The following is a 27,985-nucleotide window of genomic DNA, read 5'->3' on the forward strand; positions in this document are numbered from 1 at the left end:
AACCACAAGATTTTCAGGTTTCCTAAAAATGGTAAACCTTATGATGAATGGCAATTAATGAAGTGCACTTGTAAAATCTGTAACAGCAGTGCACTCTTATGGAGGATATTTACTTTTTCAGACAAAACACATAGACAGGGGCATGTTTTTCATCAAAATAATTTTATGCACAGATTATACACAAAGCTCAGCAGGTTTAGTGTATAATATTGTTTACATAGTCCAATTTTTCCTTTAATGTCTTTCTTCAGTGCTCAAACAAGAATACCACACTCTCATTGCGACATAATACGACACACAAATAAATAAATAAATATGAGGAGTTTCACTGGACACAAGGCTGGCAAGGCTGCATGTCTCTCAGGCGATAGAGGCTAAGGTCGTATGAATTGTAATCCAATCAAAATGTAATCCATTATATTAATCTTTTCGGACATGGGGCCTCATTTATAAAGACAGCATAAGCATAAAAATGGATCTGGAATGTGTGTACACAACCTCCTATAGAGGAGCCATGACACATAAAGAAATACTTGGTGGGTATTTGCGAGTATATTTATGGAAGCTTTGACTCACGTTTAGAGCCATTCACAAAATTTTAGAAACAGTAGGAATCAGGGTTACACTTCATATCAAATAATCATGCTCCATAATTGCATACTGGCTTCTTGGACATAAGAAGCATTAAAGCATAACATTATTTTTATGAGTTTTGTTAATTTGTGTTTGATTAGTTTTTTTTTGTATTGATATTTATTTCCACAATTAACTTTGCACAGTATTAATACAGATTAAGTCCCTAGCTGAAATTGTAAAGCATTATATATTAGAATTAATTGAGTAATTACAATCTGCAAGCAGCTGTGAAGTAATTTCACACATGTACATAATTACATCAACAGATGTTTATGCGTTGTCTATAGTACAACAATGATTTTGGTATTGTTAAAAGACCACACCACCTGAACAATAAGACATGTTTTTAGATACTGCAAAAATTTTCTTACAAGATGGCAGGCTAAGGGGCCTATTTAAACTTCAAAGAGCCATTCTCCTGAAACTGTGTCGGTCAAATGATTAGACAGACCAACATGCACCTCTCCACTTGAGCTTAATAACCCCAGCCATCATGTTAGATGGATTAGTTAACATAATTACATAATTATATTGAGTGCATCAGATTCCTTACACAGCGAATTAAGAAGCCAACATAAAAGCACAATTTGCAGCAACGCTTTTCTCTTTCTTTTTAGCTTTTCTGTCCACCACTATCAATGCTACTTCACTCAGAAATTAATGGGACAGCTCATATTTTAATACATATGTGGTCATTTGCAATGACTATTTATGGTCATGATATTTATGGACATTTGTTGGAACAAACCAGTCAAAAGAAAAGGTCTTTTTACTTTGGGCTTTTTTTTCCAAGATGATTGTAAATTTTAAAGCATAAACAGTGGGCAGGTATACAGATGCAAGGTTTTATGAAACAAATTTTTTGTAGCAATTTCCTGTTTTATGTGCGTACAAACATTCCGTCTAGACTTCATGCAAAGTTTTATAAATGAGTCCCCTGTTCATTTCTGTCACTTTTACATAATGTCACCATCAAATTACATCTTTTCCAGGAAAGACTTTAAAGAATCATTATTTATTTGAAGCAACTGGGATAAAACGTTGGATGTGCTAGTGTGCAGTATTTTAAAGCAGAGTTTGCACAGTCATTGTTTCGGCCCAGTCAGAGTATTCTGGAGCTGTTGTCGCTGTTTCTCTCTGCACCCCACTATGATGCTTTGGTGCTGTGCGTTGCTATAGGCTTTCATAGCATCTCTGAGCTCGATTCCCAGAAACAATCAGGGCTTATGCTTGAAGCGAGCCTCCACTGCATTTGGCAAGAACAAAAAGCAAACAATTAGAAAAAATCCTGAAAAACAGCATCCGGATTGCTTGCTGATTTTCTAAGGATCAATCATTTTTAATTAGATGATGGTTAAACAGAGAAACAAGAAAGGAAAGTAATACACCATGAATATTAATAAGAACACAGAAGACTAACACTAACAGAAAACTAGGTCACCTGCATACTCCTGTGGCAGCATGGGTCTGTTGATGACACTCTGAAATACAGCCATCCACTCTTTCTGATCCGCCTCTGTCTCACAAGCAAAGAGGAATTTTCTGTCTGGTGTCACAATGGTGATGCCAAACTGCCAGTGGTAGCCTTGCGTGGAGGGAGGCAGGCCTGGTACTACAGTGTAGCCACTTTCCTTACTGCCAATGAACACTTCCCCTCGTGCATAGGCATCCTATATAAAATGTCAAAATGCATCAGTGATATAAAATGGGTAGCAGGCCTAACAATATCTAAGACAGTGAGAATGTTTATAAGAAGCTATGCCATCAATTTTTCACGTGTTTAAGAAGGGTCTGTGTAAAAACATTTAACCTTTCAATAAATGTGGAGTTTCCTACTGACAGACAATTATTTGTTATGGTAATATACCGAGTATATTAAATGTATCCAATGTATAAATATCTTAGAAAATATCACTCAGCTGATTTTACACTGAAATTGGCAAAGGAGTCCAACAGGGCTGCTTTTCAATGACTTATAAGGTGCAGCCTGAAGGCTAGTTATCCCCGGCCTCATAGGGGTTAACCAGTGCGGTCAGGAGTGCTGCAATTTTAATAACCCTACAATCAGTTTCACGATTAATTACAAGTGGTGCAGCACTTACGACAAAATACAACAGCATCATCTAGTGGATATTACTAAACTGCACCACGAAACCATGCACCATGAAGGTTAATGTTGCTAACAATGGCACAGAACCTTTTGGGAAGTATACTATTAAAAAGAGTACTACAATTATTTCAAGCCCTAGAAATAATAAAGTTACAGCTGGCAATTCTATGATTTAAAATTTTGAGCCATGATATTTTGATATTCAATAATATTAATGCAGACAGAACTTTATATTTATAATTCTTTAAAGCAACATTTTGCTGTAAAACATCTCATACACTCACCACCCACTTTAATAGGAACACTTGCACAACTGTTCATTTATGCAGTTTTCCAAACAGCCAATCATGTGGCAGCAGCACATAAACCCATAAAATCACCTATTATCAACATTTCTGTATCAATGAGCAGGAGTAGAGGTGTTCCTATAAAAGTGAAATATGAGTGCATGTTCAAGGACATGTAAATTATTAGGTGTTCCTATAAAAGTGAAATATGAGTGCATGTTCAAGGACATGTAAATTATTACAAACTGCTGCTCACCAAGGGGTCTTTAAAGTACATGAGTCTCCTGTCATCCAGGGTGAACCAACGTTTTTTAAATCCCTCTGTTTGCTAGAACATAAGACAGTCACAATTAAACACAAAAATATTTGGGAAACTGATTCTTTCATTTATATATTTATTCCTTCATTTAATCTCATTATTTAAAATTAAATTGATCAACATGATATTATTCACTTCCCTTTTTCTATGTTTTCTTATTTTCATTGAGTGTGGAGCCACTTGCAGTTCATAAAACATTTACAATTATGACATTTAGCGGATTCTCTTATCCAGAGTGACATACAAAATTCCTTTAAAATCTCGATCAATTAAAACATTAATAGACAATATCAATAAAACTGCTGTCAAAGTCTCAAGAATTTTTTCAGTCAGCAACTGAATCATGAATTTCCAACCTTTGGACCTGTCTTCTCCATGTAACCCTCTTTTATGTAGTTCCTTGTCAGTTTGGGCACCAGCTAGACAAAGAAAGAAATAACGACAGTTAATTACACTCTAGAGACAGGATGTGAACAAAAGTTTTGTGAGCATGTGTAACAGACATTTCTAAAACAAGGCTTCAACCACAAAACCTCAGTTTCTTATAAAGAGAACTGGCCTGGGGAAATGATGTAATAGATGTTGTAGTATTTCTGTGAATTCCTTGTGCATTTTGCACTCCTCTGTATATGTATTGGGGTTTACTTACTTCAGTATCAGGGGCTCCAGGAAAAGCAACTTGTAAGTAATGGAACCTAGCAGCTCGTATCCCATTGAACCAGTCGACTATTTCCTAAAACACATACATCAAAATGTAAAAAAGAATTGCTGCCAGCGTCAGTTAACATGTAATTTCTTCACATGACCAGTAGTGGGAGTTAAAAGATAAAACAAATTCTTGCATATTGCTTCATAGAAAAAAAACCCCTGCCATTTAAATCAATCAAGCTCCCACTACTATTTATGTAATATGTCATAATTATATCACTGACAAAATAATAATAATACTCTACGTTTAAGATCACTTTCTTCAAAATCTAAAGAATACTTATTTGAAAAATAAATTGGGACAAATGGGTCTTAACCTTTCCATCCTCATGGTACACAAAAATATTTCTGGTGCTGTTGTCCTTTAGGTAGGTGATCTGGAGACCATGAGGGTGTCCAATCTTGTTTGGCTGAAAGGTGGCATTAATGGTTTGGATCTTCATCAAGGCCTTGGGTTCCCTAGCCTGCCACAGAGATAGCCACATAAACATCAACACACACACACACGCGCGCACACATGCACACACACATGCACACACACACATGCACACACATACAATCATATTAACATTAAACCCTCAAAATAAGGGGTTTTTAACTCCTCTCTGAAAGCTGTTAAACATTTAGAAATCAGCTTCATGGCAGGTGTATGTGCAAATAAAAGATGCAGTGTTTTGCAGTGCAATGTTCAGAAATTTCTGTATTTGAGCCCTGTACTGGATGAAAAAAAGGAAGAGACTGGAAGAAAACTGGACCAAGATCACACAAGGGTAGAGACTAGTGATGTCCTGCGGTTGCAGATATGCTGAAGTCATTCAAAGCAAGGACCTCTACACTTCCTACGAAGTTTGACAGCTGTAACCCTCAAACGTTTTTGTAGTAATCTTCTTTTGTCCTACAATGGTTACTGTTATCTCATTTCTATTGTGTTTTCTACAAAATAAGTTCTTTTTTGAAGTTCCTTGGTTATTTTGTAAAACCTACTAGTACAACAGCTATTCATATTATAAATAATAACTATTAATATCATAAATATTCATTCATATTTTGAGTGATGAGTATTAACAATATTTCCGAAAAAAAGATGTAGAATTTGTTCTCTAATTTTATTCTCCACTCTACATTCCCTATTCACTTTAACGGGAACATTTGTACCTTCAATTGGTGTTCGTTTTAGAAACTGCTGACCTCCTGTTATTTTCAAATTAGGACAAAAGAAATGCCACATTATAAATGGAGGACAGGCTTGTCTATCTGTGCATAGCTGCAAATAAATGCTTCAGCTGATGGAGGAATCAGCACTTGCTTATTATTTTATTGTTATATAATTATAAGATATTTTTGTCAAAATAGTGAGCTAAAATAATTTCTACCTTTTGGAGTTTTTTGTGGTTATCACAGCATGCAAATCAGCTGTGCATAGGATTAGTAATTTACGGATGATTTACGGCATTCATTGTCATACACATGCAAGTACAAAGTAAAAAGTATAGTTAAAAGTATAGTTATATATTTTTTAATTTCAGTGTGGACACCGCTGGTGTTTTATGTAGTTAATGCTTTTTTATAATGTCATGACACATAGACCTTTGAGCGTTCTAATTCTGAATTATGGTAAACACACTATTATATAACTACAAAGGGGTTAAATTCAACAGTTTCTTCAGTTAAACTACAACTGTGAAAATACAGAAAACCTCTGTCTGATATAATCCCAAACTTCAACTAAATACACCTTTTAAAGAGATCAGTGAGTACAGTCTTCTCTAATCTGAGTTTGTAATGTACAAGATTGTGAAAGAGCAAAGACCGATTGAAGAAAGTCTTTTAATAGCATGACTATTCAAGAAAGGAGAAGTGGGCTGAGTCAGACGTTCCACGGTGATGAGAATGTCAGCATTTTCGACATTTCCACTGGTATTTTTGACCTGTGCAATCACACACACAGATCACATAGAAAGATGGAGAGCAAAAAAAAGAAAGACTCACATCGTGCTTGTTGAAATACTTCATTGCTCCCTCTCGCTCTGAAAGAATAAATTTTCGACTCAGGAACTGGCCATTGTCTCGCCCTCGTTTCCATAGAAACCCCTCACGGTAACCTGTGAAGAGAGTAGCAGCAGGAGTAAGAAAGAAAGAAAGAAAGAAAGAAAGAAAGAAAGAAAGAAAGAAAGAAAGAAAGAAAGAAAGAAAGAAAGAAAGAAAGAAAGAAAGAAAAAGAAAGAACAATTCATCTTATTGGAAATCTCTTATAATTTATCTTATATTGGAAATATTCACAGACATGCAAATTCTGGGAGAGAGTTATGCACAGTAATTGTTCCTTGGACATGCATGAATTATTTATACATCATAGCTTTTTCTGAAGGCAGGAAATCAATAGTGAATCCAAACACAGACCTTCCGTACCTGTTGAACCTAACCACCAAAACACATGTGACAACAGAAGACATGTCTTGTGTATCATTTTGTGCTTTGGTTACATGTATATTTTGATATTTCCAGACAGTGTGAAGATGTTGCATTTGTTCTGGGAAACTAGTGAGTTTAGTTTCAATACTGAAAGCCTAAATGGGTTGTCACACAGTGAACACAGACTGGCTAGTACTGGAGCAACAGTTTAAATAGGTGGAGGAAAAGACGAAACCTGACACGGCAGAATTCATCAGAGAATGCTCTCTCTTAAACATAATCATTGTCTGTCTTGCTCTCACAGTCCTTCTCATTTTCTATTTACATTCATTACCCCATGGAAAAACCTGAGCCATGCAGGAATTGTGTCTGTCTGTCTATCTATCTATCTATCTATCTATCTATCTATCTATCTATCTATCTATCTATCTATCTATCTATCTATCTATTCACCCCTTCAACATTTTATAGTGATGTAACTGGTCTCCTTTGCCATTAAATTCCATCAATATGACTTATATTTGAGGGTGCAAAACATGTGTACGTTTAATTTGCTGCCAGGTCATGTAGGCAGAGGCAAGCAAATTTATTAACAAAAAACGACCAAAAAAGGCAAGAATCATAGGTAGAACTGCAAAATAAGACCTAGGGAACCACAGAAATCATCACACGCCAGATAGAGTCTCTGTGTACAGCAACTATGGACAGTAAACTCAGAAGTTAAATAGGGGTACTAACACAAAACAGGTGAGAGTGATTAAGAGTGAATGTCCAGAGAAAAGCTGAAGAAAAACAGATTTTAGAACAATAAAACTCACAGATTAATTTCAGTCATTTATGCTCCCAACCAAAATATGCAATGAATTTAAAAGAAAATGTTATGTATGTTAGGAAAATGAAAACATGCTATTTTTGATCAACTCTGCTAAAATTTTGCACCTCATCACTGCAAACAAAATGATTAACTTCAATACTTGTAGCAATGGCAATAAATTAAAGTGATTATTAAGTGTATTAAGTGAATATGCTATTCAAAAAATGCTTGCCAAATTATTGGCCAAATATGTGGGTTTTTTTTGTAAATTTGTGATATCACTTAGCAATCAAGGTCCCTTTGCAGATGTGCTCACACAATCATTAGCTAAATGTGCTGGCTCACAACCAACTGAAACATGGTCTTAAATATTTAATGACAGTGCAGAGACCAAGTCAATCTACATGAACAGTGTATGCAAGACAGCAAAAGAGCCTGGAAAAGCAGGTAAAAATGGCTTAAATAAATGAATAGTGGATGCGTCTGCTATAGAGAAGATCCACTATTCCTAAGCACAGTCCAAGCAATTCAGTACAAAAATGCCTCACACACACAGACACACACACACACACATTGTTGGAGTGCTGAACTCAGACATGCAACTGAGCTGAATAATGATTCTTGCTGTCTTGTCTGTACCAAAGTTTGAATCAGCATAGATGGCCAGTCTCTTTTTTTTATTTTGCTTTAATACTCTTTAATTATATTTCAAATCATTCTATTGCTCTGTTAATTCAAGTGATGTTTGCTAGATGACCCCTGGATGACAGTGGATCTAGTGAACAGAGATACAGACTGCACAATAGTTGTGGGAAAATGGTACACAAAGAGTAAGCCTAAGAAATAAAACATGAATTCAAAATGTACTGTATGTGTTTAACCAACTATACCACTCTGTTTCTCATTTCAAATAAAAATTAATGTGCATGTCACCAAAGAAATCATTTAATGTATGCTTATGCTCACTACTGAGGGTAAATACAACCTTGTTTTTAAATTTGTTGTCCTTTCCTCTCCCTTATTAGTAGCTACTTGTGTGATATGTTGTAAGGGGAAAGTTGCCAAGGGAATTTAAAAAAAAAAGGAAAGACAGAAGGACTTCTGCATTGCTCAGCATTGATACATGTAGGTATTTTGTAGTTATTAATTAATTGATAAGCCTCTGTGGGTATAAATGTGAAATCATTGATATATTACTGACTAAAAAACTCCATTTGGAAATTTGGAAAGAACAGAAATAGGAGCAATCATACTGATGCATTTTCTTCACTGGCTGAAAACAAAACAGCACTGAGCAGAGCACAAAGCAGACATTCACAAGAAAACATAAAAACTCAAAGATAAGGCAACTTAGCTATGCTGCTCCCTCAAGCAGTGTGTGTTCACCATGAACAATGGGTGCATCCTCTTCATTCCTCCCAAGTAAGTGCTCTGTAAAAAGCTCATTCTTACAAACTATTTCACTGAGCTATAGCTAAGCCTTACAAAAATTCAAGGTGACAAGTGACAATCCAAAGGGCAGACTCAAAACAAAAACAATGTCAAGCTCAACACAATTACAAAACAACGTGGGCTTTCATTTTGTGTAAACTGCCTCACTGTCTTTTGAAAAATGGAGTTAATGGACACAGGCATCAAACAAAAAGTATAACCTGACAGTCTGCTAGAACTTAAATGTTAAATGTTAAGTAGCTTTTTTAACTTAATTAGGACAATATACGGGTTTTTCTAGGCTTACAAGAAGCTACATGTAAACTTTCTAATTATTCAGCCTTGATTGCCTTATATTTACATTTTGTGCAGCAGTACAATACTGTGATAGGATTTTTGATTAAGTCTCTAGTTTAAAGCTCATGCAAATAATCCTCTGTGAATGCAGATATAGGTGTACATTTCATTTAAAAGGCAAACAAATCCAAAACAATGCCACAAAGAACAGAATCACAATCTAGGAACAAGAACAAAAACCAGGAAAGCATGCACATAAAACAAAGGCTGTTTATATTTAGTGGATTCATACAGGCCAATACTTCACATTAACTGAGTGCTATGGATGTGTTTAAATAGAGCAAGTGTGTGCATGTGTAGGTGTGTGCATGTAATTGAACTCAGGTGTACATGATCTGTAATTGTGTGACTGTGAATGTGTCAGTGAGTGTGAGTGATTTTCATGTCACCTTCAAACTTACCGAAGGTCAAAGTTTATCATGAGCTTCATCTCAATATTTATGATCTATGTTATGATGACAACAACAGAAAGTTTCAAGAGGGACAGAGTGTTTAAAATCGCTGTGCATGAAATTGCTTAACATTTTACAGTTCGAATCTGGAACCTGATGGACAGGGAAGATTTAGGTCTGGCTCTGTAAACCAGGCTGGTTGATGTTGCACCACCTTCTGTGTTTTCTTATAGCAACACAATACTCCTCACAAGACTGCTAAGTCAGTGCAAGTCAGCATCACTTAAGCTACATATAATTATGTTATTGACAAATGTTCAAATGTTGCAGTGGTCCTATATTATAAGTCTAAAATAAAAGAAATGTAGACATCATCAGGCTTGTGGTCACAGAAATTTCATAATATCCATTTAGGATCATTTATCCAAAAAGTTTGGGAACCTGCCTTATTAAAACAGAAAGTTTGACCATATCACTCACATCATCCATACTATACTGGCTTTTCAGTAAAATTTCATATTCATTATAACATATTACTAATGATCAGAACCTGAGTACAAAACATTTCTGTAAAAAAAAAATGCTTTGTAGTCTCTATTAAAATCACATTACTAGCTAGGTGTTGTTGGGGTCTAAGAGTACAGTCAATCTAAAACCCTGCTGGTGAGTATGAAGAGAAAGCACAACACAAGGTTTTATTTTTAAATAAAATCTAAATTTCTAATGAAACTTGAAAATTCCATTATTTTTAAATTATATATATTATAATTTTCAGTAATTGCATTTTAAATATGATTCATTCACCTCTTATTCAATCATATTTTTTAATAAAAAAAGGTTCTTTATTTGTATATTTATGTGTTCTATTGGATATAAACTGTACTATGTATAGTCTACAACACTATTATGCTGTGCCCACATATTGTGCATATACAGGTAACTGCAAGCCATTTGGGATTCAATCTAAGTTAATTATTGTTAACTTTTCCTGCATAAAGAAAGTCATGACTGCAAAAAAAGGAACTTTATGTTTTTAGATAAAAGTAGGCCTAGGGTGCTGCTTTAACATAATTTTCTCATCCTATTTTTTATTGTCTGTGTATTGTTATTGTTGTCTCTGTGCACTAGATCTTGTAACACTAAAACAAATTCCTTGTATGCACAAACATACTTGGCAATAAAGCTCTCTCTGATTCTGATTCTTTGATTGCATGCAATATGAAAGCATAGTGTAGCTTTACTGCTAACTTTCATTCTATCCTAATTTCTATAATAAATTCATTAATATCCGAATGCATTGCATTGGAGTGATGCATTGCAATGGTGTCATGCAGCTGCATTCTGGATCTGTTGCAAAGGTTGAATTGCATGCAGTGGCAGACATGCCAGTAACAAGTAAGGCAAGAAGGATGGTCGGTTGTATAGGACTACCCCAAGATTGTGTGTAGTGACAGTCCAGGGAGATCATAAGATCTTGACATGGGACTGTATCTACAATTATGTACAATATCTGAGGATATGACCTCAATGGGAAAGTCATATCCTTGAAAAAGAGTAAGTGTAGAGGAGGATAAAAGAAGAACGTTGTGTCTGCATTAAGCAAATCTTCTCTATGTCACCTATGACTCTCCAGGTAAGAAGCAACCCATTGCCATGCTGTGCTGCAAATTCCAAAACTCATGAGGATCAAGAGTAGAGACTTATGATTAACTGTATAAAAAGGTTGCTGAAAGGTTCAGTAGGATGAAAGCTGATAGTGTCATTAAGCTTCATAGTAATGGCCAGGAGGACAGTGTCTGTGGATTGTGCTACTTTGCAGCCAGCTGGTTATGACAATCTATTATGATCCAACACAACTGCTTAGATCAAAAATTGCAGGCTCTTTATTAGTACCTAGAATAATTAAATCATAGTGCAGATCTTTTCCCTGCATGGTCACATTACTAGAACTGAGATTGGCTGGTTCTGTGATGCCATTGCCTGTGATGTGATGCCATTGCCATTGATGCAGAGACTTCAGGCCTTACTGTAGAGATCAGGAAGTGAATACAAATACAACTGCATGAAGGTGTTAGAAAGAGTCAGTCAAAATCACAGCTGTCAACCACAGGCACAATTCAGCTATTTCAGTTGAAGACCTATCTATCAGTTCTGATAGTGATATCCACAGAGGTAGAGTATTATGCATAACAGTACACTAACAGGTTGCTACGCAAAATACCATCCTTGTAGCTCAATCTAAAAACTCCAACCCATCCCATTTGTGAAAAGCCTTTCAGTAACATCATTTGAAAGTTACCTATATTTGGTCTATAATGCCTACAATAGCAACTTCGGAGTATTTCAAAATTTATTGTAACGCATTGGTGAATGATAATTGAGGGATATGTGACGGAAAGAATGTGTTTTTTGTACATTGTCTGTCCTTATCTTGCAAAAGGTTATTAGTAATAGTTTAGTATTAACAATTAAGTTGCATAATTCTGTGGTTTAGTAATAACACATTCCTGAAGATTTGAGGCACTTTGTGTGAAATATTCCAATTATTTTAGCTGACAGATCTCTGATTAATAAAGTTGTAGATAGACATAGTGCTTCATGCCAGTGTCATAAATGCAAATTTGTCTACAACTTCAGTTTAAGGACATGAAAATAATTCCACTGATATATGTGCTTCTTGATAGTTGAAGTTGTATTGAGATGGTTTAGAAAGGAAATAGACCACTTGCACTTTAGATCACCAGAACTTCAGATTCTACACTTTTAGCTGATACAGTAAATACATTCCTTAAAACATAAGAGAAAAGGTGATTATACCACATCATTATTGAAATCTTGATTCTGATTGGTCAGAAGATGTTGATTGTGTTGAACAGCACGGCTCTGACAGTAGTTCCGGCTGCAAGGCAAATCACAGGTTTATATTAATGAATTTGTTTTATTATTTTTTCTATAGTAACAGCTTATTCATAGGGACCTCACAGTTTGAACAGTCCGCTGAACAAATTAATGATGACCGAGAATTCGCCTTTAATTCATTTAATGTATATATTGTAATAAATTATTCAAAATCTAAATGTAACCATCAAACTCTTCTGCTACTCACACTCATAATTGAAATAGTCAGACAGAAGGAGAGATGAAGGGTCTCATCATCAAGTTTGCTTGACTGATTTGCAAAATGCATGAGTGCCTTGTGCATTAATGTCTTATCTGTCAAGGCCCCTGGCAAAAACCGGAATCACCAGTCAGCCTGTTTCTTCCAGTTTAATCAGTTGATCTTGGCCTACAATCTGTAGTAGGTGAGGCCTGCTTAGTTGGAATGAAAACCTGTAGCCACACCAGCCCTTTGATAAGACTTTGATAAAGCATAAGGTGTTGTGTGCATTTGGGTGTCATGACATCTTCCACATGTATATTTATACTAGTTATAAATATAGGTTATAAAAAAATAATGTATAAAGGAATTTAAAGTCAATATTTCTTCTTATTATATTTTTAACCTCAACAATCGACCCCCTTCCACCCCCCACCACACCACACACACACACACACACACACAAACAAAGTTGTGATCAATGGTTCAAAGCTCTCAGAAAATAGATGAAGTAAAAGACATGAATAGTATGCATGTCAGTGAGTATGTGACAGTATTAATCATAGAGAGATAAAAAGAAAACACAGAATATTCTCATACCTGCTGAGTATGGCTCTTGTCTCTCCAAATAAATAAACTCATTCCTCTCATATTTGGCTCGGATCCACTGCTCCCGCAGCACCCTGTTGGAGGGCAAGGCACATTATAATTTTATATTCTTTCTTCTTCTAGCCATCACTCCATCAGAGACGCAATTTTGGTTTTAGAATCTTCTATAATAAACTGGGGCAGAACTTTGTCACAATGGGCCCCTGTGCAGGCATTTTAACATTGCTTTTTCAAGTAAAATATTTGTGTGCAATATCCACACCCTTAATATTATGTAACAGTCAATAACATTTGTAGCACTGTTATGGCCACTAGTACTGTCTACATCTGCCGAGGCATGATCCAACATGATCATAGTAAAGCAGAGAACAAGCATGGGTGCTAAGCAGGAAGTAATTCATTAATAATGGCATTTGCACTCACTGGCATATTCTGGCAACTTTGTGAACTCAATTTACCACAGTCAGGTCATCACAGTCAGCAAAGTCAGTTTCCCAGAACACACCACAGTCTACAAACATGGCCGCTGCAGACGACACATCCTAAGACACGTGCACTTACACATGCTCATAGTCACCTGACTTCTAATCATTCACCCGTCATTAATCATTACCATGGACTTTCACACACACACACACACACAACCACTGCAAACTAAACAGTCAGTTTATGCTTTAAGTGTAAAACTTTACCAAGCCTTTGTATAACCTCTGTTCTGATTTTCGACTCTTTGCTAACCTTTCATTCATCCTACTTGTACATCGCTTGACCTAGTTTGTGTTTTCGACCTTGCTCATACCTTGAATTTTGGATTTGTCTGTCTATTGTTTTATTAAAATTAGTCTCAACTGCATCTGCATCTGTCTCAGCCTCCTTGCTGATGGCAACCATGTGAATACAGGTACCATCAATTAGTTCCACCTGAAACTAATGTGTCTCATAATAACTCACATGTTAGTAGACTATTGAGCTACCTAAATTAGTTATCATATAAAACTAATATAAAAATAATCAAGCAGTTATAGCATGTTATAGCATTCAAATATGACTGACCACAAGACTGACCAATTTATCATTTTTATGTTTATCAAAATTAGGGTCAATTTAACAGCTTAACATTTATGAGAGTTTGGTATCAAAGAGGGAAACAAGTTACCAAAAGGACCAGAAGTTGTCATGTACAACAAATGTATGCCTACACACACACACACACACACTCTACTTCCTTCCGTTTTGTTTCGGAGATTTTGCACCTCATGAACCTAACATTGCTCATTACCACGATTGTAGCTGCGTTTGTTTTAGTATGTCTTACAACAAATTAACCACAGTGGGGGCTATAAACGAAACTGCACACAAAAGACAGAGCAGGGCTGTACAGTATGAGAGGTCTATCAAGAAGAAAATTCTTAAGAAAGGTGAATTCCACCCTCTGCTAATATAGAAAAGATTACATCTTCTGTGTGTGTGTGTGTGTGTCTACATTGTACATTTTAGATAGATCTTTGGTTGCAGGAAGACACTTCACAACTGCCCAGGGCAATTCTGTGAGCAAAAATTAAATTGACAAAAACTGAAGGAAGGCACAATGGGCATGATCTGGATGTAAGTTTTATAATAAAGAACTACTTATCACAGCTAAAAGTTTCCTTCTTCCAGATGTAAAAATGTACCAAATGAAAAATCTTCCATTTCATATCTATGGCCATAATCAGAATTGAATTAAGCATGCTTGTGCTAATTAGTACACATTACTATTCAGCTCTCAGAATTATTTCTGGCCTTAAGAAGTGCTCAGACCATTACACTATTACACTATTACACTTGCACATGCAAAACCAAAACTGGGGGTGCCTTAGTTTTATAAGATTTTGACATAGAATAATCCACATTATTTGCACAATAATGGTATACTGCATTTTCATATATACCGAATTATTAACTGAATAAGCAACATCCCCTTTAATGGTATATCACTGCATTGAACCCAGTATTCCTCAGAGAGCCATGGGATTCACCATGACCCTGATCATGAAATCAGCCACAAAAGCACCTGAGTAGTGTGACTCGGAAAACTGAATAACACTGAAAAGCCTGCAGGCAAAAATACTGATTTAAACTTGTGTGATCATATTCTCTGGCTCCTAACAGCATCTAACATACAAACTAGTTTGGCTGAAGTTTTCCTTCAGAGTAATTACACATGGTTATGGGTCACATGATCATTACGCAAGAAGAAAAAAAGCATACAAAGAAACACTAGTTCTATACTCACTGACAGTCTGTGTGTGTTGGGGAATAATAGAACGCAGGCACCATCTGTTCATATTTGCCTTTTGCAGAACTGTTGCCGATGGAGGCCATCAACTAAAAAGAGACAGACAATGAGATGTCATGAGATAAAACAGCTTCCGTCTTTTTGTAAAATGTGTGATAAACAAATGCTAAACACAAGAAAATGGTGCAGGTATACACTTATATTTAAATGCATACAAGCCACAGGGTGGTGAGGCAGGCTGAATTAAGTTCTCTCACTGTGTGTGTGTGTGTGTGTGTGTGTGTGGGTGTGTGTGTGTGTGTCATTTCACACTAGAAACATACACAGATGACACATGGACCTGCAGTTGATTTCTTATCATTAATTGTCCAGTTTTGGTTCGTCAAGGTTAAGGGTGTTGTGCATTCTGAGATGTCTTTCTCCTTCACAAGATTGAAAGAATGGTTATTTGAGCCACTGTAGACTTCCTGTCAGTTCAAATCAGTCTGGCCATTCTCCTCTGAAATCCTTCATCAGTAAGACATTTCTGTCTCAAGACTGTTGAGCATGAAAATCCCAGGAGATCTAGAGTTTCTGAAATATTCAAACCCACCCAGCTCTTTCCATTGATATTATATGTGAACTTTAATGCTCTTCATCTCTGCATCTGCATAAATTTATACACTGCACTTTTGTCACATGATTGCCTGGCAGACAATTGTACAGGTGTACGTGTTATTATTACAGTTGCTGGTGAGTGTATAGGCATCTTTTTGAAGCGTTATTAATCTCATGGATGAATGATTAGAATGTAATGGTCGTTATTTATGGTAAAAACAAAGTACAATGCTCAAAAACATTAATAGTTAGAGTTAGGGTTAGGTATGTCCACTAAAGTAGACAAAGTGAATCCAGTCAAACAAAGGAGACAGAAACATTATATTTGGTCATTTATTTATTTAGGAAAATGGTCCTATTTTACATATCTGTGATTGGCAAAAGTATGAAACCATCTCTTTTCAACAGAATGACAATCAGTGAGTCAGTAAGTGCCATGTTTTATTTAAAGAACATCTTGTCAAGAAGATTTTCATAACACTTGTTTGTATGAGGGAATCATGGCACAAACAAAGGAGATTTCTGAGGACCTCAGAAAGAAATGTTGTTATTCAGGTTGGAAAAGGTTACAAAACTATCTCTAAAGAGATTGGACTCCACAAATGCACAGTCAGATAGATTGTGTACAAAAGGACAAAACCTAAGACTATTGCTACCCTTCCAAGGAGTGGTTGAAAAACAAAGATCACTCCTAAAGCAAGATATGTAATAGTCAGTGGGGTCACAAAGGAATCCAGGGTAACTTTAAAGCAACTAAAGGCCTGTCTTCCGTTAGCTAATATTAATGTTCACCATCAGGGGAACACTGAACAACCTTGATGTACATGGCAGAGTTGCAAGGAGAAAACCACTATTCCCAAAAAAGAACATTGCTGTGCAGCTGAAATTTGCTAAAGATCCTGTAGACAAGCCAGCGGACTACTGAAAAACATTTGTGGAAGAATGAGACAAAATAGAACTTTTTGTTTTAAATAAGAAGCGTTAGGAAAATACTGCATTCCAGCATAAGACCCTTATCTCATCTGTGAAATATGGTGGGGGTAGTGTCATGGTTTGGGCCTGTTTTGCTGCATCTGGGCCAAGACGACTGGTCATCATTGACGGAACAATGAATTTGGAATTATACCTGTAAATTGCAACAACCTGCAACCTGCAACAACCCCAAGCCCACAAGTAGTTCTACCAAATAATGGTTAAAGAGGAACAAATGTTTATGTTTAATGTTTTGGAATGGTCATGTCCTGACCTTAATCCTGTAGAAATGTTGTGGAAGGACCTGAAGCAATCAGATCATGTGAGGAAACTCACTAACACCCCAAAGTTCTGTAAAGGATTGATCAACAGTTACTGCAAAAACTTACTTGCAGTTATTACTGCACAAAAAGGGTCACACCTGATACTGAAGGCAAAGGTTCACATACATTTTCCATCACATATATTTAATACTATATCATTTTTCTCAATAAATAAATGACCAAGTATTTTTTGTCTCATTTGTTTGAATGGGTTTACACTGTCTATTCTTAAGACTTGTGTGATAATCTGATGAGGTTTTGGGTCATATTTCTTGCAGAAATTTAGAAAAATCTAAAAGGGTTCACAAACTTTCAAGCACTGCTATCCATATGGCAACAAACAATTGTGTTTAATTTCATGTTAGTTACTTGTGGTTTACATTAGGTGCAAACAGGAATGACCTAGGCAACCACCCAAACATTCTGGCACCATGGGTTTAAACATCAGCACACATATAAACCACAGCTAACAGAAGTCATGTAGGTTAGTAGGTTGACTCAATAAAATGCTGTCCTTCTTATTTTTTTATATAATTACTACAAGTTTGGTGTTTAGACCTCTAGACCTTTTTTCTTTTTAGGTTTTCTTTTTGTTGATTATTAATAGCAATAATTAATTAATTAATTATTGTTTGGAAAAACTACTACCTTCCCAATAAGAAATCATTGCAACAAATTGTGCAAACAGAAAAATTAAGCTAACAGTAAAAAATAAACAAATAAAACAATATATTTCTCATACAAACACCCTACTGCCCAAGTCTTCCATAAAAATATGCATATTATTTTGTGAAAGAATTCTGATCTTACAATACCTCTTAAGATACCTCAGTGCACTAGTTTACTACACTAGAAAATTCTCTATGCTTCCTCACCTTCTGATGAATCATGGTCCTTTATGGGCTTTGCTGGCACTGGCAAAATGTGGGGACAAAGCCAAGGCTGCAGCAGAAACAGGTCAGCACTATGGAAGTCTCAAAATACTGCCAAGAAAAAGTACTGCTACTATATTCTACAGCCAGGATTCCCTAATTCCCTAAAGTGAAGGCATCCCAAAAATCATATCAGTCAATTCACTGCCTATTAGAATAGTTTTAGGGACGCCTTAGTTTTGGGGACGCCTTGAAATACCTGCAGACGAAGGACATGCCAGCCCAACCTTAACTCATATCTGGGAGGCCACATAAATGACCTAGAAAAAACATCTCTGAGACATTATTATATTGTATTATTACAATATTTATTATATACATACATTATTATATACATTATTATATTAGCACAATCCTAAAGACTGGGGCTATAACAATAATATCTACAGGTAAACTGCCACTATCCATTTTCATACACCACAACATAACTTTTCGTTTTCTACAAATAAATAAATAAACTGTTGCATCACTGTCAGTTCTTAATTATAAAATAATTAATAATTATTTTGCCAAATAATTTATATAGTTGTGCATGAAATCTCTAAAATTTCTCTATAATTAAATTATATAAATTATATATTTTATAATTAAAATATAAATTATAATTTATATAAACCATGTGTGATGCAGAATTCAGATTTGTGAGTTTGTATATGTTACAATAGCAACTGTTAACTTCAAGTTGTTACATGCATGTAACATTATGCTACTAGATAATTTGAAAAAGTCCCTGGTAAAGAGGTTAAAACTTAAGGCACTGGGCAGCACACTGGCTTCAGTTAGTTAGGTATGCACCACATCTGGAACAGTTCCCAACTGACAGCATACAAAACCTATTAAGGGCTTTAATGTTCAGGATAATTTCTTAGGCCATTTTCAGACCTGTAGATCTGTGCTTTGCTCTAAACCAGGGGCCTTAAATTGTTTCAGTGTTGGATTTCTTCCTTTGCTCGGTTCTATTTCACATAGAAAAATTTCAAATCTTACCAAATTGTTTTTATGCAAGTCACATGTGAGAGTGAAGAAAAAAGCATGCGCCTGTTTTTGTTCTGAGGTCCACACATAGCAGTCATCCATCAAGGAGCTCTGCAAGCTTATTGTGGCTCTCTTTTTAGCTGTAGTCGTTACATCAGGACAACCATGTCATGCCATGATGTCCTCACCATTGGTCCGTTGAGCTGAATTATCACCAAAGATCTATCATATATGTTAATCCACAATTCATGTTGCATGACATTAGCAACCTAGCATGCTATGTAACACATTATATAAGATGTTACACAATAAAGTTCCTATCATGCATTGCAATACAAGCTGGTTCATTGGTCCATTGGGTTGAATTGTTTTTTCAAGTGAAGAGCTCCAGAGTTCATTCGGGCCAAGACCACCTCGTTTAGCTGGGCTAACTGTTTTAGTGCAGATCTGAGCATGATTGCTATGTTCATATATGTCTATACAAAACAAACCATAGGAGAAAACACACCAGGTTTTAAAACAAAATCCACCCCACCAAAACACCCCCACCCCTGTTATCAAGCTGTTCATCACTCAAGGGGGACAAACCTTCAGACACAAATAATCTTGCTGAGGATGCCACAACTCTCTGTTCATCTGTAAAAATAGGTCCACCAAGTAAGGCAGTAATCAGGACATATATTGAGGGTATAGCTCTGGATAAGTTGGGCTAGGCTTTTTAGTTCCAGTCAAAGGAAACTTTGATGCAACAGCAAACAAAGACATTGGATACAACTGTGTGCTTCCAAATTTGTGGTGATAGGCCCACATATGGATGTGAATGTCAGATTTCCATAAACATTTGGCCATATAATTTATTTATGATTTGAAGCCTGTCAGCTGCCAGATGTTGAACTGGATCCCTTACTGGTTAACACAGGAGTAAAGTAGTCTCCCAGAAACAGTGACAGACACCTCATCCTTGTTGGTCTCAATGGCACATTGTTCAAGGGCGCAATATCAGCCACTTTAGCAGAGCCATATCGGTAGTACATATCTTTGCCATCTTTTACAAAGAGTTTGTTTTCTCTGTCTCCAAGTCAAAGCACTTGCAATTTGCAGCCTCACCAGGTTGAATATACATCAAAACTGAGGACTAGGCTTGCTATCATCAAGTTAGCAGGAGGCCTCCGAGCCGGGGACTGTATCCTGCAGATGGGTGAACCCAAAACTGCAAGGGGTTTGCTAGTATCAATAGATATAAGTTTGCAGGCAGTGTACATGCAGTTTCTGACTCAATGAAAATGCAGCCACACTCATTAGGCAATGTAGGGAGCAGCTTCTAGTATATTAGCATTGACAGCTCCAGTTGTGTGAAGGAAAAGGGAGGGAAGCACATATTGATATCTAGTTAGAGGAAGGGCAATAAAAGGGAAGCACATACTCTAGGCCTGTTAGAACAGATAGCATGAGATAGTAACAACAGCCTAGCTATTTCAGACAGTTATAGCTAAATAGCTAAACTAGCAGAAGCACTTCACTACCAATACTATGACAAAAGAAGAATGCATACACTCACAATAGTAGAACAGACAGAAATAAAAACAGAGAACAAACAGAGCAAGACACAGCTTTGGAGCACAGAAACAAAACTAACTAAAAAATTCTGTCAACAGCTGTACAAGATCAGAATTCTAAAAGCTACAGTCTCAGCAATGGGACTTGTCGGTACAATTGTGGTAAACTTGATGGTATTTCTAGAAAATATTAAAATATTTAATATAAGTTCTTTTGATTTGGTATATTAAAATTCTAATTTTACATCATGATAACATTATACCATGGCAACATGCAACTGCCTTCTATAGAGAAGTATGCATGTGATGGTGCCTTCAAATTTCATAACATAAGAAACCTTAGAACATAGTTCTCTTTATACATTATTTTAAATGAGAAAGCTATAATCTAAGCACAAATGCTACAGAAACTACCAGATACTTAGCCAGCCATCTCCTCAAAAAAGAATAAGGTGTAATAATTACATTAAGTGTATTGTGTCTTTTGGCAACATTAAAGAAAGATGCTTTTGCCTAGTTTAAAGAGTCACGATAAATTATGTTCATACACTAACCTCCACCTCAGATTTTTCCCAGGGGTCAATGAAGACAGATTTGACTCTGCTGATCTGAGGAATGCTGCGGTGGATGCCTGAGCAGCTCTGACATATGAAGACACCCAGGGTGAAGGACGCCCACTCTGGACCTATAACACAGAGGTGGAATTTAGAATCACATAAAAGAAAGAAAGAAAGAAAGAAAGAAAGAAAGAAAGAAAGAAAGAAAGAAAGAAAGAAAGAAAGAAAGAAAGAAAGAAAGAAAGAAAGAAAGAAAGAAAGAAAGAAAGAAAGAAAGAAAGAAAGAAAGAAAGAAAGAAAGAAAGAAAGAAAGAAAGAAAGAAAGAAAGAAAGAAAGAAAGAAAGCCCTCTTCCAGTTAAACCACACAAAATAGAGGGCCATTAAATGTGACAGACTGAGAGAGAAGAAAGAGGTCGGGAAGTGGTAAGAGAACTGTAGAGCACTAACTGAACTAACTGAAACTTGTTTGGTTAAAGATTTAGACCAGATGTCCATTAGATAAAAGCTACCGTTAAAGGTCAGTGGCTTGCCCAACTCCAAAAGCATAGTGAACGGCATCAAAGCACTCCCAATGCCATGTAGTATGTACATATAATGCAAATTAATAAATCTACTCACAAATATGCTTGAGTGTAAAGGCTGGGAAATGATACTGGTCAACCCTGATGCCGAGTCGCCATGAAAACATGTAGTTTATAAAACCATTTACCTGAATCAGAAATGTTGTTCCCTGAAATAGTGTCCCATAATGTGCCTGATTCTCCACTCTAGGCACAGCATCTTTTTACAACAATGGTTATAGAACCCATTTGCCCAGAAAACCTTAAAATAAATTATATTAAATAATATTGCAATCATGTTATATTAGATTATTAGATAGCCATATTAGCATATGAGCTACTGCATGATTATAAAGGCATTGCCAACCAAGTAAAATTTCTTGATTACAAATTGAGCCCAAGTCACAGTTTATAGAGCTTTAGTTATTATACACATCAAACAGCAGAATGAAGGAAAACTGTGATCTCTTTCACTTTGACCTAGACATGGATGTTGATACTACATGGGTCAGTCTGAGTATTTCAGAAACAGATGATCATCTGGATTTTCATACAAAACAGTCTCTAGAGAATCCATAAAAGGGTGAAAAAAATGAAACAACTGAGTGAGCATTCTGTGGGTGGAAACAACTTGTTGACATGGGAGCGGTAATTTGAATTTGACAGAGTGAATGCTGTTTTGAGTTATGTTCACAGTTTTTTAAAAGTGTGCCAAAAGTGTGACCTGAACAAACACAATCCCAAAGCTCAGTTAATATTCTACGTCTCTGCTGATTCTTCCTCCTCGCCCTCCCATGCCAGGGTTCTACAGTGGTGCCCAAAAGCTAGAAATTTGAGAAAGACTTCAACACTGCCCATGAAGCCTTTCCCCTCAGCAAGATTGTTATGACCCTTGCTCTCTTCCACCAAACCCAAAATTGAGCGCTCATCAACCAGCACAACAAGATTTTTGAACATGCACCATAAGCTCATACAGAATAAATGCGAGCCTGGGGCTTAGTTAATATTCCACCTAATACTCAAGGGTCTTCCAAGACACCCTCACCTGCTAGGGTTCTACAGTACCACTCTCTATAAGCTCTAGAGACTGTTGTGGAGACCATCAGTATCTAAAATACTCAAACAAGCCAATCATGCAAAACAACCTTGCCACAGATAAAGTCACAAAATAATCAAATTTTTCCCCTTTCAGATGGTTGTGGCGAAGATTAACACAAGCTCTTGAATTGTATCTGTATGATTTCATGCACAGTGCTGCTACCACATGATGGCTAAGTAAATGACTATATAAATATAAAAAGCAGGTGTACAGCTACTGCTCTTAACAGTAGCTGTACCAGTGAGTGTATACTAATTTATAAATTGCACCAATCAGTCATAATATTATAACCACTGACAGGTGAAGTGAATAATCAATAACACTGATTACTTTGTTACAATGGTCCAGATTGTGATGGCTAGACAACTGGGTCAGAGCATCTCCAAAACATCTCCAAAATTTTCAAAAGTGGTCTAAGGTCTAAAGGAGTGGCAAACTGGGTCATGCATACCTAAAGCACACTGATGCATGTCATGAATTAATGTTATTTATATTATATGCATTATATGCATATTCAAAATATTAATGTATACAGTGGATACAAATGTTGCAGTTTTTTGTGATCTAACAACAGGAGGCAAGATAAGTAATGTCAGAGCTTCTTCCAGGAAAAGTAAAAACAAACTGAAGTGCTTTAGAGAGTAAAAAAATGAAAAAATAAACAATAAACTGGTTTCTTAAAATTGTACATGTGACTGTTCACATTCAAAGTCATGTTCAAAAGTAATTATCATACAACTGTCATCAATGAAGTGTTTCTGATTAACCCCAATCTGTATAATTACTGTATAATTTCTGTATCTGTATAATTTCCTTGGCATCTTCTTGGCTTCATCTTACTACATAAGCCATGGTCTGCAAAGAGCTTAGAAAGCTCTCATTGTATCACTCAGCAGAGGAGTACAAAATAATTTCCAAAACATTAGCTGTACATGGAGAAAGTGAAGGCCATCATCAGCAAGTACAGAAAATGGGGCACCACACTGACATTACCAGGAACAGCAAGTCTCCCTAAATTTGAACAATGGACAAGAATAAAATTGATCAGGGATGCTGCCAAGAGCCCATCAGCAATATTAATGGAGTGGCATAAATATCTGGCAAGAACTGGTTACTCCCTACATTGACACCCATCTCTTATATTCTTCAAAGGTCTGGGCTATGGGGTAGGGTGGATAGATGAAAACCCTTTCTCAAGAGTAAATAAACAACAATGTATACATTGTATAAGTTGCATACATTTTATAATCAGTTTAGTTAAGGCTAATAACACTGAGTTTATTTACAGTTCTGACTTGCCATTGATAACTCCTAAAGAATGACCTTTATTGCTCAATCCACAGGACATGCCAAGAAAGGTTGATAAATGATTAGAATTAACACTTCTTTTTTATATTTACTCAGTATTCACCTACTTTATGCCTGGCACTTTAAACCCCACAAGACCAAGCAATGTCTCGAGGGAGGCAACAGGACAGAATGTTATCCAGAATAATATATATTTAACCATATTAAATCTGAAAACTGTGCAGGATATTTTCATATTTGTGTGACAAGTGCATGTTACATGTGTAATCCACTGTTTTTCTCAAAGGCACAGGTTACTCAACAACTAGGCTATGTTCGCTGTCATATCCATTATAAAATCTCCACCAATGCAATATATAGATGCAGGAAACTTCAGTAAAGATTAAAGCAGTTTTTAACAGTAATTTACAGGACTTAATTTACAAACTGACTCATCTGAAGCTGTGGCTGCCCCTTTTTAGCACAATTTCTACTGAAGGCTGTCCACACAGAGTCATAAGATTTTGCCCACAATACCTAGAAAAGCAGATGTGAAGCTACTGCTAGATGTTCAGCACAGCCTTTGCTGAACTGTGCCAAATAAGGACAGTTTCTCTGCAATCTCAAGCAATGTCATAGGTTTCTACATTGGTCACTTCACATATCAGGGCCAACAAAAAAACCAACATCGAATGTAATTATAATGCTTCTCTACATACTATCTTCTATGTTGGCAAGGTAGGTTTGCTAGAATTAATATGTTGGTATCATAGTAGAATTAATATAATAATAGCAGTATTGATCTGGACATCCTACTAAAGCAGTTGACCACATTAGATCCACTCCTGTCAGTCAAGAAGAGGAATCTGAGGAATCACAAAAGGTGCACAAGCTCATCAAAACTGGACAGTTGAAAACTGGAGAAAGACCAGGTGATTTCACTTTCTAACTTTATGCTAAACTTCATCCACCTCAATGTTTGATGATTTTCTGCTCCCCGCGGTTGTAGAGTGCTCATTTTAGTTACTATAGTCTTCCTGTCAGCTCAAACTAGTCTGGTCATTCTTCTCAGATCTCTCTTATCAACAAAGTGTTTCAAACCCTCTGTTCACATGGTGTTTAAATTTAGTAGATTACATTTATATATAACATCTTTAATATAATTTTATAACTTTATTCTCTGAACAAAAAAGATATGCTTAGAAACAAAACTCATAACCACAATTTACAAGCATAAGTGATTTCTAGCAAAACTGCTGGCAATTCAAGTTGACTGCAATTAAGCTAATGTGCCTGAATAGTTATTTCTCCCTTACTGTAAAGTAAGATACCATTAAACATGCATGTTGCTTTAAATAAAAACTGTTGGTTTTTTCTTTCACTTACATATCTACTGGAATGTATTAAGGTGGCAAACAATTAGCTGAATTGACCTTTGAAATGCTTTATGTACTTCACACCTAGACTGACGCAATTAAACTTACGTCATTGCCAACACAAGAACCTGAGGTTTACCCGGAGCTGGAGCCTCTTACGCTTTGTATGCCAAATCACTTCATCACCATATAGTCTCAAGAGGGCTTCCCAATGTACTAATAACACTGTAATCCTGTGAGAACATTTACAGGCACGGTCTGTTTCATATAGTTTATACTTTTCTGAACTACAGTGTGCAACGTGAATCTGTGTGCCAGTTTAATAAATACACTTGCATGGATATCAACTACAATCCTGGCACAGAGGGAATCTGAGTCAGTAGGTGTGGTAGAAAACATTGAAATACACTGGATGTCATGCCACTGGATGAAAAGGAAATGCGTTAGAGCACACAGCACCGTTGGGAGACGCTGGGGATAAAGGATTTTACACATAATGAAATTTACACATAATGACATTTATGCACTCGGTGATGTTAATACACACAAAAGCCACGCCCACGTCGCTTGAGACTTGGTGTTTTTAAACACGTACATATATATACATATATATATGTATATATATATATATATATATATATATATATATATATATATATATATATAATAGGCGAGTGAGACATTGGGTTGAGGAGTAGGACGGTGGAGGGTGATTAGTCGGTTTTGGCTCTAGGCGCGGTCTAAAGGTCTGGGTGGCTCATTTTCTTGGTAACTCAGAAGAAAGCCCGACACTGTTGGGTACTGTTGACGATAGTGCATCAGTGAAAAGATGTACAAAAGAATTGTTTGTAATCTTGACCCTAACCGCAACCAATATACTTGATGTTTAACCGAACATTTACAAATGGTTAGTTTGGTGCTGAGTTCGGTTGTTTGAATTCGGCATTAAGCCTAACCACATCCAACGACCTTCCATCAGACCGGTACCATTTCTGTGCTGCTTGGTTTGGGAAAATCTTACCTGGGGCAAGGCAGTCAGAGCAGCACTCATTCCCAGGTCTGTCCAGAAGCTCCCGAACCCGCCGTTTGTTTGTTTCTTCTTCCGAAGCCATACTGAACATTCGGACCCTTCCGACTGATGTACACCGAAAGCTGCGCTATTTTCCGGTGGGATTCGGCTGTGATGTCACGCGAAGCGCCAGCGGTCTCGCTCGAAATATCGCAGGTCAGGCAAGTCCCGATTCACGGAACATTTTCGCGAGCCTTGATGGCGGTAACGGTACTATACGGGTGTAAAATTAATAGGAAAATATGAACTAAAAACCCCTGCGATGGAGACAGAAGCTGTCGTGCGGAATGAATTCAGCAGTATGGTTAGTTTCTCTCGATTCACGACTCATGTATTTCCCGCCCTTCACAGGAGAGAGACCTCAAGCGGTCGAGCCTGCACAACACGCCTTTATTCATTTCAAGTGTTCAAAGATTGAGGAAAGTATATTACCGTCTCGATATATCACTATACTTTATATTGCGTTATAAGAGTAGAATAGCGCTGGTAATTCAAACTTCAGCACAGTGGCACACGGTTTCGGAAGTGTTCGATCCCTCCGGCATATACACTCACTGTCCACTTTATTAGGAACACATGTACACCTGTTCATTTACGCAACAGTCTCCAGTGTACACCGAATTGTGCAAAACAAAAAAAAATAGACACATGCCTATTCAATCTCCATAGACAAACACTGGCAGTAGAATGAGTCGTACTGAAGAACGCGTCGCAGGATACCATGATGTGCTATTATTGTGAAATAAAGGCGTCTAAGAGTAACAGCATCTCAACTACAAAGTGGTTCATCACACAAACTCTCAGAATAAAGCCACAGATTGCTTAAGCATATGTAGTGCCTAAAATTGAATGTTCTGTTACAGTAGTCCGAAACAGCCTCAGCCTCCAGAAGCTTCATGAGATGGGTTTCCATGCCCAAGCAGATGCACACAAGCATAAGATCATTATGGACAATGCCAAGCATTAGGTGGAGTGGTGGAAAGAATGTCACCTCCCCCATGGCAACTTAATGAAACGGGATGTCCAACAAGCTCATATACAGCTCTGGAAAAAAATGAAAACTGCCCAATCTCCAGATTTGGGCCCTATTGAAAACCTCTGGAATGTCATCAAGAGGAAGATAGATGGTCACAAGCCATCAAGCAAAGCCAAGCTGTTTGCTATTTTGCAAAAAGAGTGGTATAAAGTTCCCCAACAGCAGTGTGAAAACTGGTGGAGAGCATGGAGCCAA

The 27,985-nt window shown here is 36.6% G+C and overlaps 1 protein-coding gene across 1 annotated transcript; it reads right to left on the minus strand.

The window, feature by feature from the left end:
- Nucleotides 1-143: 143 nt before the first annotated feature.
- On the minus strand, nucleotides 144-27,093 carry LOC131365804 (arf-GAP with dual PH domain-containing protein 1). Its single transcript, XM_058409674.1, has 11 exons — nucleotides 26,707-27,093; nucleotides 21,360-21,490; nucleotides 15,448-15,539; nucleotides 13,164-13,246; nucleotides 6,050-6,162; nucleotides 4,378-4,524; nucleotides 4,002-4,085; nucleotides 3,709-3,771; nucleotides 3,290-3,361; nucleotides 2,078-2,306; nucleotides 144-1,882 (listed from the first exon to the last, which is right to left on the minus strand). Exons 1-11 carry the CDS (start codon nucleotides 26,804-26,806, stop codon nucleotides 1,854-1,856), a joined length of 1,143 nt encoding a protein of 380 aa, XP_058265657.1. The 5' UTR covers nucleotides 26,807-27,093; the 3' UTR covers nucleotides 144-1,853.
- Nucleotides 27,094-27,985: the final 892 nt, after the last annotated feature.

This window comes from Hemibagrus wyckioides, linkage group LG02 (assembly GCF_019097595.1).
Source record: "Hemibagrus wyckioides isolate EC202008001 linkage group LG02, SWU_Hwy_1.0, whole genome shotgun sequence".
Lineage (NCBI taxonomy): Eukaryota > Metazoa > Chordata > Actinopteri > Siluriformes > Bagridae > Hemibagrus > Hemibagrus wyckioides.